This window comes from Stegodyphus dumicola, chromosome 2 (assembly GCF_044657685.1).
Source record: "Stegodyphus dumicola isolate Sdum_Otavi_A_Nest chromosome 2, ASM4465768v1".
Classification (NCBI taxonomy): domain Eukaryota; kingdom Metazoa; phylum Arthropoda; class Arachnida; order Araneae; family Eresidae; genus Stegodyphus; species Stegodyphus dumicola.
In genome coordinates this window covers 90,839,446-90,861,780 of record NC_140769.1, presented here as the reverse complement: position 1 = coordinate 90,861,780, position 22,335 = coordinate 90,839,446, and the positions used below count along the sequence as shown (strand labels likewise).

The 22,335-nt window shown below is 30.5% G+C and overlaps 1 protein-coding gene across 2 annotated transcripts in view; it reads left to right on the top strand.

The window, feature by feature from the left end:
• The window catches only part of Hel89B (histone acetyltransferase 1), a 224,698-nt gene that overhangs the window by 62,087 nt on the left and 140,276 nt on the right, over positions 1–22,335 (top strand). For both annotated transcript variants that reach the window (XM_085810877.1, XM_085810878.1), the window contains exons 11-15: positions 5,422–5,562; positions 13,432–13,559; positions 13,725–13,845; positions 18,420–18,524; positions 18,867–19,025. In XM_085810877.1, the coding sequence (XP_085667003.1) occupies positions 5,422–5,562; positions 13,432–13,559; positions 13,725–13,845; positions 18,420–18,524; positions 18,867–19,025 (654 nt within the window). The remainder of the gene's footprint in view (positions 1–5,421; positions 5,563–13,431; positions 13,560–13,724; positions 13,846–18,419; positions 18,525–18,866; positions 19,026–22,335) is intronic.

The following is a 22,335-nucleotide window of genomic DNA, read 5'->3' as shown; positions in this document are numbered from 1 at the left end:
ATTTATGATATATTTTATTATAAAGATTAAGAGTTTTACTAAACATACATCACTTAACCTAGCTTCATATTTAAAGACACAAAACATTTGTACGCTGATCTCAGGCAGGTCATGGCTGGCTTGGTCTTTCATGTATTTTCTAATCGGAAAAGCAAGTAGGAGACAAATATCATTTAGTAGCTTCCATGAGAGCATCTCTCGAAATTGTGCCAATGTGCTAGCACTAATACATAAGTATCTTCCAAGATTTATTATAAATATTATGATTTCTATATGTGTAAACCATAAATTGACAAAATGTAAGGAAAGGAATTTAAAGCTTTAATGGCTGTCATGAACTCTCATTATTTGGAATCATTATAAATTTTAAAATAGGTCAAAAACAAAATGTTACTAATAGGACAACTAATCACCACCAGTTTTTAATTAGATTTATTAGCTGAAAATCTTCATATTTAATCCCTTTTGCATCATAATGAAGCTCAGTGTCATGGAATGGATTTGGAGGTAAAAGGTATAGATAGTATCACGCACTGAATTAAGATTCCAATTATTTCCCATTCACAAATATATTAACAATTTCAACAGTCCATAAGAAGTAATAAACCTTTCTGGTCTGCAAGGCATTAACACTTTAGGTTTGAGACAGCTCTGTAATTGACCAGAACATGTTAAGGTGCTCACATCCATCCTTCTCCCAAATGAAACAATCATTGATTATTAAGATATATTTGCAGATCATTTGTGACTTAATATGATGGTGATTCAAACAAGTATTATGCTATGTGCCACTAGGTTAGGTATGCCATAAAGTAGACTAAATAACAGCATTATTTGTCATCCCTTGAAGTCTCAAAGACACAAGATTTTGACAAGTGTTGCTAGTTTGTTAGAAACTGCTTGATGAGAATGGAATTCTGTAACTGGAACATTGTGCAACAGAAACCAGTTATTCAACTGAGCATTCTCCAGGCCTGATGTGTTAAATTCTTTTCAGAAATTTACCCATTACATTACTATAAATTATGCAGTTCACTGATTCCTCATGAATGATCTCTTTTCAGTTAAAAAAAGTCATTAACATGGTGACATTTCTAAAACTGAAGCTTATATGAAAGTGTTGAGCATTTTCTAATGCAAACAGAAATTTCCTGTTTTATCACTGAATTAAAGGCAAAGTATTGATCACAGTTTATTAAAAAAAAAAAAAAAAAAAAAATTTAAATTTAAAGAAGGAGAAGTAGTTTGTAGGTATGAAATCTAGTTAAAAGGTATGTGGATGAGAATTGTGACACTTTTCTTTGTTAGAAACTGTTTAACAAGAATGGAATTGCAGAGTTGCCAGCTCGCCTGATTTAGGCAGGATACTCCCGATTTTCGACCGGTCTCCCGCCAACCCGATTTACAATATATTTCTCCCGATGTTTTCTTTTTCTTAAAATTTCTTACGATTTTTTTATGGAACTTGGCTTAATACTTCGTTATATGAACAACAAAGAAAAAAAAAAAGGGGGGGGGATTTTGGACATCTGAAAGCAATTGAATTTTATCTAGATTATATCTAAAACAAAACCTTGTGAATCAGATGAGAATTTTTTCTGCTTTGTGAGTGAGTGCATACGTATCCAGAAACGTCCTTCTCCAGTTTTCCAATGGGCATCGAGCTCCACTGCGTGTCATCTGGCATATATCAGCCAATGAGCACAAAGCAAGCTCAAGGCTGTTATTTGTATGTTCTTTAGTTAATTCGTTCATAGTTAGTACACATGCCTTCAGGAAATAGTTTTAGAAATTGTCATCTTTTGTTATCTCTGCAAGAAAGGTGAAATACTCGTGTACGTTTCAAAAATCGTACACAGTTGACTTTCTTCCATTATTTCCTCAAGGAAATGTAATAAATTTGCGATGCGTACCGTCTGTTGTTGCGGTTTTTCGATTTCGCATGGAGGAAGGGCGGATGTTCTCAAAAATGTTCATACACAAAAACACAAGAACAACATGAGTTGTTTTGAAAAAAACGAAAAATTAAATTTTTCTTCGGAAACAAAGGACTAAAAAGTTATTAATGCAGAATGTCTGTTCTTTGCCAGACATTCTGCATTAATAACTTTTTACTGGAGCACAACCTGCCACTGAATGCATCGGATCACGCTTATTTAGAAAAATGTTTCCCGATAGTGAAATCGCTAAGAAATACTCAAGTGCAAGGACCAAAACAGGTGCAATTGTTAAAAAAAATGGATTTGAAAAATTAATCTTCAGTTATTGATTGCATTAAAACAGCTCCGTTCTGCCTCTCTACGGATGGAAGCAATAATACCGATTCAAAACTGTATTGAATTGTTGTTTCTTTTTTTAATCCAGAGTCTTCAGAAATTGAGTACAGTTTACTTTCTGTCCCCACTTTAGAAGGACATTCGACAGGCTTTAATATAGCACAGCTAATTATTACAACTTTAAAAGAAAATGCAGTCCCTTTGGATAATTGCTTAGCACTTGGTGCCGATAATGCACCAGTAATGGTAGGCTTGAAGACTGGTGTTGCAGGCATCTTAAGAAAAGAAAATTCAGATTTGCAGTTTATGAGGTGCTCCTGTCACCTCTTAAATTTGGCAGCTGAAAAGGGGCACCTTCTTTACCAAAATAAATGTGGATGAATACATTGTTGATATTTATTATAATCTTGAAAGGAGTTCTAAAAGGAAGGAAAAATTGAAACAGTTCCAACAGCTGCAAATCTGAAATGAGAAAAATTTTGAAATATGTGTGTACACGCTGACTGTCTTTAAAGAAATGCTTATCTAGAATCCTCAATCAATGGAACCTTTTTGCATTTTTTAAAGAAGAATTAAATGCTTCAAGAGTTAAGATAAAAGGCTGTATTGAAAGTTATAAAATACCTACAGTAAATGGAGGTGTAGTTACTACTTACATTGTTAAAATAGGTTTGAGAAAAATAAACTAATTTCTGCACCATTCAGCAATTTAACTTTCAGTTCTCAAAATAATACTGCAAGATATAAGCGTAAAGCTGATACAAATTTCTCTCAAAATAAAAAAATTTGTTCAAAAGACGAAACATTTTCCGATTACTGTAAGTTTAGCTAAGCACGAATCTGCCACAATTCATAACATTCTGAATACGAAAAGCAAAATCTGGAACTGTTCATCAGATTTGTTCGAAAACTGATTAAAGTGTCTTTTTTGTTTTCTTAAATGATGCAAATAATAAAAATGTTTTTTATGTGTAAGGTATTTTTGAGTTGCTTGCATTTAAGAATTAGTAACTATTTAAAGTTAATTCATTATTAAAAACTATATTTTTATCATTTTGTGAAAAATCTCCCGATTTCTTAAGAAAATCTCCTGATTTTTGAGTGTCAGAGGTTGGCAAGTATGCATGTACATGCTTCTTGATACCTTATACATGTACATGCTCCTTGAGCCCTTGTACATGTTTGGGCCTAGAGGTAAAAAAATTGTACCATTCAGTAAAAATAACCATTTTCAAATTTTGCACTGCAAACTGGACGATGATAGATTTGTAGATTATAAGTTTCTCTTGTATTTTGCAAGTGTTCAGAGAGGTCCACTTAGGCTGTTTGGGCCAAATCAGTACCTATTGTTAAAATCAATGAAATGTACCTCAGTCTACTTTATGGCATACCAAACCTATTGGCACATTGCATAATACTTGTTTGAATCATCATCATATTAAGTCACAAATGATCTGCAAATATATCTTAATAATCAATGATTGTTTTATTTGGGAGAAGGATGAATGAGTACCTTAACATGTTCTGGTCAATTACAGAGCTGTCTCAAACCTAATGTATTAATGCCTTGCAGACCAGAAAGGTTTATTATTTCTTATGGACTGTTGAAATTGTTAATATATTTGTGAATGGGAGATAATTGGAATCTTAATTCAGTGCGTGATACTAAATATATCTTTTACCTCCAAATCCCAGGTGTCTTCAAATCCATTCCATGACACTGAGCTTCATTATGATGCAAAAGGGATTAAATATGAAGATTTTCAGCTAATAAATCTAATTAAAAACTGGTGGTGATTAGTTGTCCTATTAGTAACATTTTATTTTTGACCTATTTTAAAATTCATAATGATTTCAAATAATGAGAGTTCATGACAGCCATTAAAGCTTTAAATTCCTTTCCTTACACTTTGTCAATTTATGGTTTACACATATAGAAATCATAATATTTATAATAAATCTTGGAAGATACTTATGTATTAGTGCTAGCACATTGGCACAATTTCGCAGTTCTTTATTGATGAAAGGTAATAATTACTTACCAGGTGCTAGTTGATAATGTTCACAACCTTAAAAAAACATATTCACGAACTATTGATATTTATTGTAAGCAGAAAATAGTATCAAAATTTGAAAAGAAAATGTCGTTATCAATTTAAAATACTAATTTTAATTATTAAATAAGAATTATGTAATATATTAAAAATATGAAATGCTTATACTTTTTTAAAAAAATCTTTTTCTAATTTTTTCCTGCTGTTTTTTTGCTCCATGTATTCGATGATCTGTTTTCACTTAAAAAAACATTGGAAAGTTGCACAAACTCAGCATTTTGCACTGGTTTTTACCAGTGGGTGTCATCATGATTCTCTTGTGATTTTGTGGAAGAATTTTGCCCCAGTTTTTTTCCTTTGCTCACAGATTCCTCAAGTACATATTTTAAAATTGAGTTAATGGGGGAAATATATATATATATATGTATTACAATTCAACAATATATATATATATATATATATTACAATTCATCAATAAAAACCATTGCAATTCAGAATACGACAAAAAGAACACACATGATAATGGCAAAATTTATTAATTGAATGATTGTAATGATTGTGGCTGCCAGAGTTTGGCACATTTCTGGAAATTTGGCAGTTTCCACTTAGGTGATTATGATAATACATAAGTATCTTCTAGAGGCCACGCCTCAGGGAAAACAGGATTTTCCCATAATGTCTCATATAATGACTTTCTGATCTTCGTGCATGTATTATCTGTCGCATTGAAAGATAAGGGAACTCGTGACTACACATATATTAATTATGCTTAAAAACATAAGTCATATAAAATAACTCCTCAAAAATGAATTTTTGATTTATAAAGTATTATCTAACCATTCAGTGCATCAGTTACATGTAATGCTGAGTATTTAATTACATTTCTCTTACCCTTTATCTTTCAGTATTTAAAAGCAATTTAAGTATAAAAAGTGCAGTTTAAATTGTGTTTTTCTGAATAGGTGTATTTGACTTCATGGTTCATGTTTTCCCCCTTTTGTGCATAATTATACTTTTCTTATCTTTTTTTTTTTTTTTTTTTTTTTTTTTAAAGTTTTAAGTGTTTGACATGAATTTTATTGTTTCATTAGGATATGAATTCATTTATGATACCACTTGTGTTTCAACCTGTGTGTGAATGCCTTAAAGATAATGTTGATGACGTGAGTGCAGTTGCAGCTGCAGCATTAGTCCCTGTTACAAGTACTATTGTTAATACTTTACCAGAAAAGGTGGGTTTTTTTCTGTACATTTACTTTTTTTCATTTCATAAATTTATTTTTTAATGTGTACATCTATCCCTAATTTTTCATAATTTGAGAAATATGCAAAAACTTTTAGAAATAAATTTTTCTATAATTATTTATAAAATTTTTAGTACTTACTGGTTATCCACACTCCCCACCCAAAAGTCATCAACCAATGGCAAATGAATTTTTGCCAAGATAAGATGCAAAAGACTGCAGCCATTTTTAAAAATGGTGATTCACTAAGAATTAGATAAATTAGCAACCAATTAACGAAATTTAAAAAAATAAGAAAATCCGTAATAAAATACTTATTTTTTTTTTTAGGGAAAGATACTGTTTTGCCCATATCCACAATTTTTGTTGCAGCTTAAAAAGAAGGGAAAAAAAAAAAAAAAACAGAAAATTGCCGAAGCTTGGCACGGTGTACAACTTGGTGCAGCATGTGCTGTTGATTCTTCCAATCTACACATTGAGCAGTTTTTTCATATATATATATAATGATTTGTGTATGCTTAAACATCAAAGACTTGCACAAATGATTCATAAGATTCAATCATTTACTAAATACAATTTCATGCAATGCAAATTTTTTCATTCTGAACTCTAAGGCAAAATGTGATATTTCTAAAGAAATGTAACACTTTTTTTTTCAGCAGCCAACAAACTTCATAGTCCCATTACAATTGCTTAAAAAGGGAGGGGGGCTGCACTGAATGCAACAAAAACAAACACTAATGTCCATCACATTTGAAGGAGGAAATTGAACGCTCCTCTGCAACACAAGTGCATACCTGAATTGCCACATATTTTGCTGGCATTATGTGTTACCATGCTGATTGATGTATTTTGCTGTTTTGTCTACATCATAAGTTTCCTGTTTTGGGGACATATTGTAGTGCCTTATGAAAGCTTTTTTTTGGGGGGGGGATACGAATAATCAGAAAGTACCAGATTTTCTTTGGTCAATTTTAATTAGTTTTCTAAAATACTAACCTTAACCTAAGTTGGCATATTTGAAGATGAAAGGATTGTGCATGTGTTATTTAAAAGTATTCAATATTAATTAATATTAATGTTCTGAGTGGGTCAACTTTTTGGATTTGCTCAAGACCTGTATTTAAATAGCATTTATTAACTAATTTGGATAATTGATTTTTTAGTCTCTGTTTTCTTAGAATTCCATTCCATAAGATTATATTTACATCATTAAAGAAATCAAATATTTTAAATTATAAGCTAGCATGTACTAAATGGAAAAAAAAAAAAAAAAAATCTCTTGACCGGGTTTAACCCATTAGCCGCTGGTGTTGTGTTGATGCGAAGGTCAAAATAAATGCGTATATAAACATAACTACCTAAGATATTTTATACCAACAGAGGATTTTAGGTGGGGAATATTATGAAGATTATTTCTGTAAAAAAATATTTGCCTTCAACAGTCATTTTGTTTATAATAATTAATCTCATTCTTTAAGCAAAAGTTTCGACCGGGTATATCTGCCGAAAATATTTAACGAAAAAATTGCCGTCTTTATACGTGATCTATTTTTAGTCAAGGTCACCGTTTATCAGAACATTACATCAATCAGATGTTTATATTTGTGTTGGGAAGGAAGGGAAAACAGGTGTTGTGCTGATGCAACATCAGCAGGAAACTGGTAATCTCACTTTGTACTCATCCCTTTCGATGTTCTGGTTCATGTTCTGGCTGCTTTAAAAATGCCTGCCTATAACGAGGTATCTTACATTAGAAGAAGCCTTTCAAGGATCTTTTGATGAAGAAACAGATGATGATAATGTTAATAATGACCAGAATGATATTGTTGTTCTTCCTCCAGAAATTGCAGAAGCTAGTGATTAAGAAGTAGGGATTGACCATTGTTTTAAATAATGATAATGATATTTTACCAAATGATATTGCTGGGGAAGTTGAAATTCACGTAAGAAGTAAGTTTCAGCCTTCTAAAAGCAGTGGTAGTCATACGAAATAGTTTAAAAATCAGAAAACTGAAAATTTGAAATGGATAAAAAAGGAACCGTCAATTATGTCTCAGGAAGAAAATGAAGAAAGAGATAGAAGAGAAACTATGAAAGACAAACTACAAGGTAAAACTAGTGGAGAGATTTTCGATTTTCTTTTTGTTTCAGACATTTACTCTCTTCTCGTTGAACAGACAAATATATATGCTTAGCAAAAAAAATCTCCCAGAATTTATTGCATCTAAAGCCTGAGAAGATTTTTTGGAATATTATTGCTTAAGGGATATCATTCTTTACCTCAAGAAGAAATGTATTGGTCTCTTGATAAGGACATTTCTGTTCGTATTGTACGAGAATTGATGTCACGTTTGCAGTACAGGAATATGAAGCAGAATTTGCATTTAGCTGACAATAGTCAAATTGACAATAATAAATTATATAAGGTGAGACTGTATTTAAACTTACTAAATAAGAAATTACAACAGTTTGGTATATTTTCCCACGATCTGAGTATCGACAAGCAAGTGATTCCTTATCGAGGCAAACAGAAGTCGATTTATGTGATAATTTAGTAGCCAATTACAGAATAAGAGTTCGTGGTGCTGATGAATATTTACTAATTACATTGATGTAGCCTTGATAAATGCATGGAAAATATAACGACTTTCTACTACTGAAAATAAAAAGTCTTTTAGATTTCAGACGCGAGATTGCATTATTCCTTTTGCAAACTCCTATTGATAGTGTAGAATTAGCCAGAAATAGATCAGCAACAGGAAGACCTAGTAAATTCAGCATTCAGAAACCATTGCATGGAGATGGTAGACATTTTGTCGTAAAGTCTGATGATAACAAAAGACTTCGTTATAAAGAGTGCCATAGCCAGACTGTTTATAGATGCAAAGTGTGTAATGTAGCTTTACATCATGATTGTAGTGAAGCTTCTCATGCTTGAAACTTTCAACTGAAATGATCCGTATTTGTAAAAGAAATATAATGTATATTTTAATTTTAAATTACAAGTGATTTGTAGATTTATAAAACATTATACAGCTAAAAATTAATCCAGTGCTCCACTCAAAGGAAACATCACACGAGTACAATCCTACTCACTAAACAACCGTAGTCTTATTCCGTGGATGCTGCGCGAATGCAACACCTGCTTTTTCCACAGGTAAGAGCATTTTTTTTTTTTTTTTACTTTCGATGTAAATTTATGTTATAAATGCTTAATTTAATATTTTTCATTATTTTCATGAGAAAAGAATCATTCCTTGTAGTTTTGGCGGTTAATGGGTTAAAGGCAGTCGTGCCATTCAGAGGACTAATAAACGTTTTTAAAATTTTATCTTTTAATTCTTTTCTGTAACTTTAGTCACTTTCATTTTTAGCTATAAAACTGTAATTAACATTTTTAAAACTTGACAGTTCACATGTAGTCTTTATGAACAGTTTTGCATGTAGAAAAAATCAAAATAAAATGTAAGATAACACATATAAAAAGTCAGAAAGCTCTTTCAAGAATGTTTTGAAGTGTTTGTGTTCTTATATATTATATTTTAAAATGTAATTTAAATTAACGAGAATACTGCAAGCTTTCATGTGAAGTAATAAGTTCTTAAAATCAGTTTTCATTTGATGTTAACGTAAGTGGTGCACCATATGTTGTCAGAACATAATTATGAAAAAGGTTCACACTTAATAAAGATAACAAAAAATTTTATTAACCTTATTGCAGAACACAGAAAGGGATCTATTAGCCTGTGTGAGGTCTGAGGTTAGTCATCACTGAAGTATCTGAAATGAATTCCTGTCATATTAATATGTATTTTCTTGGATAAGAGTACTAACTTTAATAACTTTTAGTTGTTTGTCTTTTCACAGAATTAAACTCTTCCAATAATTTTAAATTCTTCCAATAATTAACTTTCATGGATTTTTTTTTAATCATAGAAAAGCATCTAACAGTCAAACATTGTTTTATTAAATTATGATAACTAAATGTTATTCAGGGTCCAGTAAATAAATTCAGAATATAATTTAATATTTTGTTTAAATTTTGATTTTAATATGATTTATCATATTTTTTTCCTTTGTAAATGTAAATGCACCAGGGGTGTTTGTGCTCCGGGGAAACCCCGGAATTCCGGGGATTTTGAACTTTGATCCCCGGAAATTCCAGGGATCATAGTTCAAAAGGAAGTAGGAATAATAATGAATTATTTATTTTGGTCTGGGTAATTTTGTTTGCTTTGAAAGCAGAAAATGCAAGGTCAGTGTGTGTGGTGAAAACTTTTCCTTTCTTTCTCCAAAGGCAGTGATAATGCGTGAAAAGGGGGGAAAAACTTCTTTTTTGTTCTTTCCTTATTGCGAGTTATGACTCATTCGCCCGGTTCTCGGACATTCTCTTATGGATTCTTTTCGGCAAGTAGGCGCGGCAGAAAAAAAAGGGAGACTTCGTTCGACCAGATGTGCTATCACGTGACTCTGGGTTCAAAGGTCTTATCTCTCCTGGCGTGGCGCCAATAAGTAGAGAAGGGGGATTTTTCGCCGTATTAGTTATTTGTTATTGATCGCTTCTCAACTTTTTTTTCTCCGCTGTGTAAAATTTTCGTTTCATTTATTGATGCACGTGTAAATTTTTCGTTTTGTTTATTGAAATATTTTTTTATTTATGTACGAAAGAGAATTTCACTATGAAATTTCTCTATATAAATAGCGATATTATACAATTAGAAGAAGGTGTCTGGAATGCATTTAGGTGGAATTGGATTGAACGGAGAGATGGTAATGGGGATACCATCGGCACATGGTGCAAGAAAATAAATGTTGCTGGACAAGCATATTGTGTTTTTTGTAACTCAATGCTGAAGTATGGTGGGAAAGGATTCAAGGCTTTCACAGATCATTCTAAAACTGTGACGCACATAAAATATTCAAAGTGCATTAGACATTCAATGACTTTAAGTAATTATGCTAATTAAAAATATACTCATGACTTACTGGAGACTGATGCTCGGCCATTGGATATAGTGACAAGAAAAGCACGCCAAGAGGTATTAATAACTTCGTTTATCACCGAGAATTCTCTTTCTTTCAATGTAGCTCCCAATTTAATTGAACTCTGCAAACAGTTGAGCCGCGATCAGACGGCACTAAACTCGTTGGCAATGTCCAGGACTACTGCATGTTATAAGATGAAATATGGGCTCGCAAAAACTATTAAGGAAAATATCATTAAAACTTTAAAGGAGACTCCATATTCTCTAAATTTGGATGAAAGTACTAGCAATGCTCAAGAAAGTATACTGGCAATATTGGTGCAGTTTTATGACAACAATCAAAATGAAGTTGTAGTTCATCATTTTGCATTTCTAAAGATGGAATCTTGCAATTCAGAAGCTGTTTTTAAAGCAATTGTTAATGCTATTGAAGATAATAATATTCGATGGGCAAACTTAATTAGTGTATCAATGGACTCATGTAACACCATGCGTGGAAAAAAAAAGGGTGTTGAAACCAGACTACGATCAAACAAAGCACCCCACTTATTAGATATTGATGGTGACACATGTCACACAGCTAATAACTGTGCAAAAAAATTAGCTTCATGTTTTGATAGATACTTGTTCGATGACATCTATTTTGATATGAAAAGCTGCAGTAAAAGAGAAAATTTTTTTCAAAATATGTGTTTTAGAAAGAATCAAAGATCTGTGGGATGCTCTTATTGCATTTTATTTTCACTACTTAGATAAAACTGATAAAGGGGATTACTTTTCTTATGTTGAAACTGTATACAATAAAAGAAATATTTCTGCAGCTCAGAAAAAAATTGCTGAAGGGGTGTATTCTTGCTTGCATTCCCAACAACTCACAAAGGATGCTTTAGCTCGGAAAAAAAGAATACTAAATGGGTTATTTGTTATGCAAAACAAAACTTTATTGCATATGGCATTATATTCAGCAGTATTACCAGAGTTCAACACATATATTAAATTATTTGAAACAAAAAAAAAAAAAAAAAACAATGCTTCATTTAATACATTCCAGTATTTATAAATTGATGGCAAAAATTTTCTCTTTTTTTATGAAGCCAGAAAATATAGAGTGCACATCTTATAATGATTTATTAAAGGTTGATGTCACAAATCCAGAATTCCATCTACCTAGCAAAGTAATATTTACTGGTGCAGAAGCTTCCACTCTCCTGAAGCAATTATTAAAAAATCATCCAATAGCAAAAGAATTCCAAATTTCTCTGATGAAAGCTTATACTAATACAGCACAGCATATGAAACAGAAATTACCCCTTAAAAATTCATATCTAATTAGTTTTACAGCATTAGATCCAGAGCTAAGAGGTAAAACCAGTACAATATTAGCTTTTGAAAAATAATCATCTTTTATGTCCCATATTTTTAATGATAATGAAAAGTCAAAAGTAGAAGCTGAAATAAGGTTATACCAGAGTGATATTGATATCACCAAAGAAATGCTCTACACATCTGATGAAAGTGGAAATCAAGTCAAGTGTACAATTGATAAATATTGGTCTAAAGTTTTTAATTTAAAAGATGATTTCACAAATGATTATAAGTATCCTACATTGGCTAAATTGTTCAAAGCCTGCCTTAGCTGCTTCTATGGCCCATTAGTGGAAAGTGCATTCAACTTAATGGATACACTTGTCACTGACTATAGAACCTCTCTTAAGATTGATTCCCTAGATGCAGTGCAGACTATTAAATATGATTTAATGGCTTCTAAAGAAACCTCATGTGAAAAATATGGTTAAAAAAATCCAGTGACTCATCCAATTCACAAAGATCTGGTACTGAATATGAACAGAAGTTGGAAAACATAATCAAGAGGACTTAAAAACATGTATTTCAGATGAGTCACCTATAAAAATCTCTGAAAAACCTTCTACATTAGCAGAAAAGCAAACTGCTTCTACCTCTGCATGTGCAGTTCTCGAGGAAATTTCTTCAACTATAAAATGAGGAAAATAAAAGTCAACCTTCCTGCAATTATAAAGTTCACCACCAAAGAAAGACAAGCCCACAAACATCAGAAAATAAAAAAAAGCAGCAGAAATTAGAGAATTTTTTTTTAAAGAATTAATTCAGGTAATTTAAAATATTTACATAAAATGTAGTAGTTTATATGTTTGAAAATTTATGGTTATTAATTTTGCAAAAAAAAGTAATTCATTGAACTTTTATAATTAGGTCATTCAATACTTCATAATTGTAATTTTTCATTTCTCTCCCCCCCCCCCTTCTCGAAACTCCAAAATGTCGGTAGTAAGTCCGTAAAAGTTTCAGGGGATTTTTTGGGGTCCTACAAACACCCCTGATGCACAATTGAATATTAAAAACTTTGTTTTCTTTTAAATGTTGATTTAAATATCCCAACTTGCTAAGTCCAAAGAATTAAAAATATAAAATAATTAATTTTGATGGAAAAATTTCTAAATTAAAAAGTTATCGGAATACTGCGTGAACTAATTATGCAAATGTTGTTATGTGTATGTTGTTAAATGTATAATACAAGAATTTAAGAAAGAAATATAGGAATATAAATAATGTAAGAATTCATTGAAGAAATAGTCAAAAAATGTTTTTTTAATTTTATGTATTTATATAATTTTTATTTTTTACAGTCGGTGATATTGCACTGCTAAAAATATGCTTATTTGTTTCCTGTTTGATACCTGGAGTTTAAGATTACAGTTTTTGAAAGTTTTCAGACACATATCTGTAATTTTGTAAATGGTGATTTTGATTTCCTTAATCGCCTATGTTTAAACATGTTATATTATAATCATAATACTTAATTAAACTTATTTTTTGCATTTATTTATAGATTCCATCTGTTATAGCTTCATTGTGGGATGCTCTTTTAGATCTTGATGATTTAACAGTTTCCACAAGTAGCATATTACAGCTTTTGGCATCTTTATTATCATTTGCTTCTGAACATTCTTCAGAAAGGTATTAAATCTGAAATCTCTGAATCTAATGTGCTGAAATTTATTATAAAAATTTATTTTATTTTTTTAATAAAGTATTAGTTTTGAATTGTATTTTCATTTTCTATCATTATTTCAAAAATATTAAGAATTAGTAAAATGTTGTTTATATTCATTATTTTCTTAGTTACTCAAATTTTGAAGAGCTTATTCCCCGTCTTTGGCCATTTTTAAGTCATAATTCATCAGGTGTAAGAAAATCTGTTCTGCAAGCCCTTATCACTTTGACATCAAGTACCAGTTCTCAGGTATTTTTTTAAATTGAAATTAGAGATTAATAAATTAAAAATATGAGAGTAATAAATTAAAAATATGAGACTAATAAGTTTGTAGAGACATTAGTTATTTTTGAAGAAGGAAAGATGAAAAATGAGCAGCACCTTCACCGGGAATTGAACCACGGACCTCTGGAATACGTGCCCAGCTTGCAGACTGTCACACCATGAAGGCATGCTAAGAAGGCAGGAGAAATACCTTATAAGTGGATTACATCTTCATTACTTTTATTCATAATCTATGCCAATTTAAAGACACTAGCTTTTGGGAGAAGGTAGGCAAAAAACAAAAAAGAAAGGAAAGAGAAGTAATCTAAAGAAGTGGGACCTAATTGTATGATTAAAGGAAGTATTGTAATCGCAGAAAATTCTGGCCATCATATTTCAATGAAAATATCTATTTTGACTGCTAATGAATGTAATTTAACCATGTTTTTGCATGACATCTGTACGTAAAGACAGAATAAAGGACTCTTTTTCCCCAAACAGGTTATAAAATTTATTTAAAATGGATTAAAAAATTTTTTTTCTGACATCTGTACATATGTACGTATATATGTATGAATGTATCTCGCATAACTCAGAAACGAGTAGCCTCAGAACGTTGAAATTTTGTATAGGACTGCTGTAACATGCAGCTGTGCACCTCCCTTTTCGGTTGCAATTAGCCACACCAAAAGTATGTAAATATATATATCCACTCTGTTACTCAGCTCAGTGACCTCAATTTTTTTATTCTTATATGTTGACAAATTATGCATTTTTTTTTAAATTAAAAAATTATTTAAATGTTATTCTTATCTTTGGGTAAAGGTTTTTATGCCTTTATTAATCTGCATGCAGTAGAGTTAACAACAATTTAAAAGTTGTTTAAGTGCAACTAAGCCTAATTTTTGTTTACCAAAGCAGCCATATTTCTTTGCATTTGAAATTTGCAGAATAGTTAATTAATTAAGTTTCTGCACCAACTTCAATGTTTTTTTGCTGGAGTGGGGACCAAAAGTAAACTTCTAATTTTGTGCTCCAAAAAATCTGGCATGTTGCCTGCTGGCTGAATTGCTTGTTTTTGTGTAGAAACTTTAATTTTAATTCTAAAAATTGTTTTTTTAATGGTTTTAACTGTATTTGGTGTTTTATATTTTCTCTATTTTTCAATTTTTAATCAAGATATTTTGAGGGTTTATGCATTTTTGCATTGCGGAGAAATGAGTATTGACTTAATTGAATAAGAAATCTATCTCTAATGAAATTCAAGTAAATAAATTTAAATGAAATGCAGTAAAAATATGTATAATTTAATCTTCCGTACAAGGAAGTCATGCAATGTCCTCATCAGATTTTTTCCCTAATTTGAACAAACTTTGAAAAAAATTTATTGGATAAGTCATTATTTAATAGTAATGCATATTTGTTGTTTTGAACAAGATTAATTTTTTTAATTATTAAAATAAGATTAAATTGTGCTTAAAAGTATATAGTAGTAATGTATTAATATTTAATATCAAATAAATAAATTATTAAGTCAACATTGGGTAATGGTTAACTAACCTGTCATTGTTGAATTAAGTCATGCAACAGTATGCTGTGTAGCAGTGGTGATCAGTTTCTGTACATATCAGGACATTGGTCTTTGAACATATAACATGCGCTTGTGCAAAATAGCACAAATGCTGCAGAGTTATTAATACAACTGAAAAATATTCAAACATAATGTAATATAATTGTGTGAGTATTTTATTATCACTTGAATAGTATATAACATGTGTGTATTTAGTGTATTTAACCATTTCTTGTGGACTATAGAGGCTAATTTTATATATATTAGGACCATTTAGTAAACTATTTAACAAAAACTAATCTACAGGGTCTGCCTGACCATATAAACTACTAAATATTAATTCTCTATAGTAAATTAAATTTTTTGAGCCATATTTCATTTAGTGAATGTCTGGGATATATATAAATACCCTAGTCCTCAAAGGAAGATTAAGTCCTCCACTATATTCATTTTAGAGTTATATGGTACTTACATATTATCCCATGAACTATAAAACTTTCATCAAACAATGCGATTTAGTATGAGTTATGGATAAGTGTGTCATAACAATATACTCATAACATCTGCACTTTCATTTGATGTAACCTTGATTGATTCTCGATAAGCCATATTTTATTTTCATGGATAAGAATATAAAGTACTTGTTGCTATATTTTTCCATGCATTTTAAAAGAAATGATTAAAATTTGGAACCTACTTTATGAAGAACTGTAAGCAGTGGATTATTTTCAAAGTCATGGGATCCTATCATCAGAAAAGTTTATATTAATGAACATGATATGGTAAGTTGTATATGGCAGACAAAAGAGTAATAGATAGGAGGAATAACCTGTTGAAGTTGTACTCATAGTATTCCGAACAAAGCTTCAGGTATTGGATGGCCTAACAAAATAGTAGAAATCAACGAAAGCGCTTTTATGAAGCGCAGAAATAACGTGGGTCAAATAATGATTGTTTATTAAATAAAGAGGTGCTATCAGGAACAGTTGGAATAACTTTGATTAATCGCCACTAACTTTCATAGTCAAAGGGATAATGCATAAATACCAGATACATTAATATTACATGTGTGCATTTTTTTTTTCTAAATTGCTATGAAATATAACTTTCAAAATTAAACACTGACATAAGGCTTTGTGTAGGTAAATAGAGATAACCATGGAATGTATTGTTTTGAAATATAAATAAAAGTCAAGAATAAAAGTCTTAAATAAATAAAAGTCTTTGTGCATTCTCTAAAAAAAATTTTTAATGCCATGTCGTAACATTTCTGTTATGTTTAACTTTGTTAACATTCTCCCCTTTTTTGTATGAATACTGATTTCACTGGCACCTTTAAATTTATGCCATACCTCACATTTTCAGTGCCATGTTAGCATATTTTGGCTTATTTCTTTTCCCACAGCCTTTGGCTTGATATTAAATGAATAGGAACAGCAGCAAGCCTTTGGCTTGATATTAAATGAATAGGAACAGCAGCAAGAAATATTCACTAATTTCAGGACAAAATCCTTCAAAACTTACTGTGGGAGAAGAATCATCAATTTTAAAGTTAGGCTAGATTACAGGGTTTATTAAACAGCTGTTTTATGTAATTATTCCAATTCGCCTTTCAGTGGTGATTCATTTAAGCAAGCTTTGTCTGCAGAACTCATTGGCTGAGCATTGGTATTTTGACCCAGGTTCAAGTGCCAGCAAATAGGGTGGCTTTCCCCTCATGGAGGTGGACTACTTTCATATGCATCACGATAATCTAGCCCATGTTCTGCTAATTCAGCCCATGCTCAATAAATGGATTCAAGTTATGATTCTAAAGTATCTTTTCCGGACTCGTCGAGACTTCGGCGATTCTGGATTAGGGTCTTTTCTGGATTAGAGATCATCAATTTAAATCTGGTAAGACGGCATGTAGAAATTATAAAATTAAAAATATGAAACCGTAATTTATGAAATAAAGAGCAATTATGATCTAAAGGGTATCAAAATTGACAAAAAAAGGTTAATATTTATTTGTTTACTTTATTAAATATTTCTTTCAATGTAAGTTGTTTAAGTTACTTCATTTTATGTGCTAATACTTTCTCTTTAATTCTATAAATGAACATAATTTCCTGTTCATTTCCAAAGTTCCGCTGTTCAAGTCCTGTAATTGCTGTGCCGAGAATACCAACTAACTTGTCAATCGAAATTTTTTCGTTTTCACTAACATCTCTGTCACTTTCTTCATACCGTTATCCATTTTTTGCAGCAATTCCACTTTTTGTTTGATGGACATCGAAACATGCTTTCGCTTTGTAGATCCTTTGGCAGCTCCAGAATCGGAAACTCTTTTTACATAATCGAAAGTTCAAGCTTACTTTTTATAAAATTGCTCTAACAGTCTGCAAAAAATAATAAGCCGGATTTAATTAGAAGATTAAGGAACAACACAATCTGAAACATTAACTGTAATAGATAATTTTAGCCTTGCTTATACTGCATGCGTAAATATATTATGAGTATAACATGCATGCGTAAACGCATACGTGCATGGGTAAGGGTATTATGCGCTTATGCATTTACGCATGCGCAGAAAGTTTGTAGCTTTGAGGTCTGGATTATGGACTTGCTTAACTCCTTGTATATTACATATATTTATTTATTTTCCAATTCCAAACACTACTGGGATATTCCTTTGGAGAAGAATGTAATATATAGTACATGCTTAGCTACAGAAGGCATCCATCTTCTGAGGTACCACCTGTTGTGTACTTTGCTGTAATTGCAATAATGCAGCCCTGGCACCATAAGTAAGTATGGACAGTAATCTTGAAGCAGCCCCTTTTTTCATCTCTTGGCAAATCCCAAGTTATACAATTAATTGCAGTAAAGAATAATCCATTTGGAAAAGAAACCAAACCAAATTTTCACTTTTTGTTTTGATGCATATTTTCATTTTTTTTTTTTGAGGGGCCATATTAAAAGCTGTATTTTATTTTATTTTTTTTAGCCTTGTCCCTCATGGCATCCAGGCATATTGCAGCCAGCACTACGTCTTTTATTTCAAAGGTGTTTAATTGAGCCTCTTCCTGAAATACATGATTTTCTTTTTACTGTAAGTAATCATATAAGTTGTTTTAAAAAATTATTATGTTGAACATTTAGCAATATTAAATGATTTTAAATAAATTATTTGTGCAAAAACCAAATGTCATAAATTTTTAGGGTAAATGTTATTGTAAAAAATCCATCTTATTAGTAAATATTGTTAATTGCAGTAGTATGAGATACTAGTTATTCCATATTAGCAATTTTTAAAAACATCTTGTGTTGAAAAATCCGAAATATGGTATAGCGTTTTTTTTATGTTTAATATCGTGTCTTAAAAAAGTAAGCCACTCTGATTTTAAATCAATGTGTATTTCAAACTAATTTATTATTATTCTGTTTTTTGCAGGTGTGGAAAAATATAATTTCTCAAGCACCTTTAATATCTGTAATTTCATCTGTTATTTCGTATCTTAGTTCTTGGTTAACAATGTTAATGCAACCATCTACTGTACCAATTGATCCCAATGTAAATAGTGCCTGGCTAGAGGTTCCACATAAACTAAAGGTATTTAGTTTGCATAATATGTGTCTTTTTTCTATTTCATTTCTACTTCCGTAAGCTTTGAGTTTTTTATAATAATAAAAGAGATAAATGTATTAACTTAACTATAGTATGTAATAAAAAAAAATGTGTCCAGCACTTAATCTCCTGCCAGTTCCATGTTAAGACATGAAATTGGTAGAATAGCAATGAGCTTTAAGTCAACTGTAACTTCCAACTGATCATTTATAAATAAGGTCTAATTCATTATAAACTTTATGACTCAATATTAATTGGTAACTAACTAATGACTAACTAATAACTAACTAATGACATAATTAACTAATTTGTTTATTATTCTGTTCAAATTAGTATTAATGGCTACTAATTTGTTTATAATTCTGCTCAAATTAGTATTAATGGCTACTAATTTGTTTATTATTCTGTTCTTCCATACATTGGACACTGTTAGCTAAATGTGCTTATGTACACATTTATTTTCATCATTTATATCATCATATTTTGATTTGAAAATATCGCATTGGTTGTACAGTACAAAGTCTTTAATCCGGAATGATCTATAATCCGGACCTCAAAGCTACAAACTTTCTGCACATGTGTAAACGGATCATGCATTTATGCATGCGCATAACACGTTTCCGCATGCACGTTTAATGTATAACGGATGGTATAATCTAGGCTAAAATTATCTAATTATCTATTTCAGTTAATGTTGCAGATTGCGTTGTTCCTTAATCTTCGAATTGGATCCGGCTTATTATTTTTTGCAGACTGTTAGAGCAATTTTATAAAAAGTAAGCTTGAACTTTCGATTGTGTCGAAAAGAGTTTCCGATTCTGAAGCTGCCAAAGGATCTACAAAGTGAAAGCATGTTTCGATGTCCATCAAACAAAAAGTGGAATTGCTGCAAAAATGGGTGAAAGCATATCCTTTGTTTCTCTAACCATTCCGAATTCCATTTATCAATTTCACGCTGCTCTGTGGGGGGGGACGTCGCTGCGGCCAATGAACTGGAAGTTGATCTGTCAGCACTATCCTCATGTTCAGGGCAAATGTTTTTATTTTTTATAATTCCTTTCTAAATGTAGTATTTCATCTTGATGTACTCTGTTTTTGATATGATTTAAATCAAATTCCCCGTCATTATAAATATCACGAATACACATCAAATAATTTTCGGGTTGCAATTTTCTAATTTCAACTATGCTTAATGTATGCTTTACGCGTGCGCGCATTGAAAGAAATTTTTAATAAAGTAAACAAATAAATATTAAGCTTTTTTTTTTTTTTTTTTTTGTAAATTTTTATACCTTTTAGATCATAATTGCTCTTTATTTCATAAATTGTGGTGTCATATTTTTAATTTTATATTTTCTGCATGCCATCGTACCAGATTTAAATGGATGATCTATAATCCGGAATCGCTGAAGTCTCGATGAGTCCGGATTAAAGACTTTGTACTGTAGTATATGCTGTGGTCAAATAGTATTTCTAATTCACATATCATTGGTTTTTAACAATCACAAAATTTTTAAAAGCAATATATCTTATAATTTTTGACAGAGTGTTAATTTTTGCCATACATTTCTTTTTCACTCTTTTTCTTGTTTATGATATCAGTATTCAGTTTTCTTAATAAGATGACCAGCTTTTTTTTGGCATTTGAACTTTATTTATTGAATGTCACTTTCTTTCTACTTACACCACGTAAATTTCAACAGCTATATCACAAAATCTTTCAAATTAGCATATCTTTAGAATTCCCAATAGAGTGTTAATTGTTGTCGTACTTTGTATTACTATATTATTTATATTTGCTATATTACTTCTTTAAAAATGATATATAATGTCAATGTATGGTAGCAGCATTCTTTTATTTGAAAAATGATTCAACAAAAAGTGAAATGAACACAAAATCCAAGATTGATGCTAATATTTTTAATTTCTTCATAACGAAAGCTTGTATTCATAATTAACTAATTCTCGTTGCATTTAGCATAATTCCAAGAATACATTTAATGCTAGTAAATTTAAGGTGTTTTTCTCAATCACATATCTATTTTAAATACCAAATTTGAGAAGTTTTGGATTATCTCATAACATATTTTTTTACAAAAATCTGTTCCGAGCTTTCAGTAAAGTATCACCTCAGATTAATTTTAGCCAAAATCTAATATGTTATTCCGTTCATATAGAAGTCTCAAATAATAAAATTTAAAAGTTTTGGACAATATATTAATATAGCTTTTCATTTAAATCTGTTATGAGCTTCAAGTAATGTACCACTTCTCGTAGTCCAGTTTTACTAAAATCTAATCAACTTTGTATAGGAATGTAGAATGCTTAAATACAGAAAATAGAAGTTTTTGGAAGTTTCATAAGAGAGTTAATGGTGGATGAAAAAGTCATCACACACATGCATACAAGATAGACGTCATTGTACAAAAAAAAAAAAAAAAAATAATAATAATAAAATTAAAAAAAATAATTCTTCTGGGGACCCTAGTTTGTGCTTGTTCTCTAAAAACTCACTATAAAATTTTTGGACTGAAAACATTACCTACCTATGTAGATAGGTTGGCAGGAAATAATAAAAATAGTGAGTTTCCTTTTTTTCCCTCCAGTGAAGCTGCCATGTTCATGCACATTTTTTTTTTTTTTTTTGAATTCAGAATCCCAGCAATATAAACAGGCATTTATGGGCTTCAAGTAAAGTACCTCTTTTAGTTGTCCAATTTTATCCCAAATGTAATCAGTTCTCTGTGTGAATGCAGAAAGCTTATTTACTGAAAAATTGAACTTTTTGGATGCTTGATATAAGAAGTAATGAAGATTAAAAAATCCTCACACAGACATACACATGGACTCACAGTATAGTAAAAATATTCAAAATATTTTGTGGAGACTCTAATTTATGATTATTTATAGAAAACTCACTATTGAATTTTTGTATCAAAAAATTACCTCTCTTACCTTCCATAGGTTGACAGGAGGTAAAATGAAACTAAATTCTGCATTTCAACTAAAAGGAGGAAATATCTTTTACAAAAATGTGTTAACAATATGGTAGTGAATTCAGTCTGTATAATAATACTGATATTAATGTGAATTGTAAAATAAGCTTTGTTTTTTGGCAGTGAACATTTTCAAAATAAAAAATGCTAGTAATGAATTACAAAATATGTTTCTTTTGCCTAAAAAAAATATTTTTTAAAATTTTGTGATACTGATAATTTTTTTGCTAATATCTTAGAAGAGATTGTAAGTTTTACTTAAAAATAATTAATGCATATAGGTACTGGAAATTTATTAT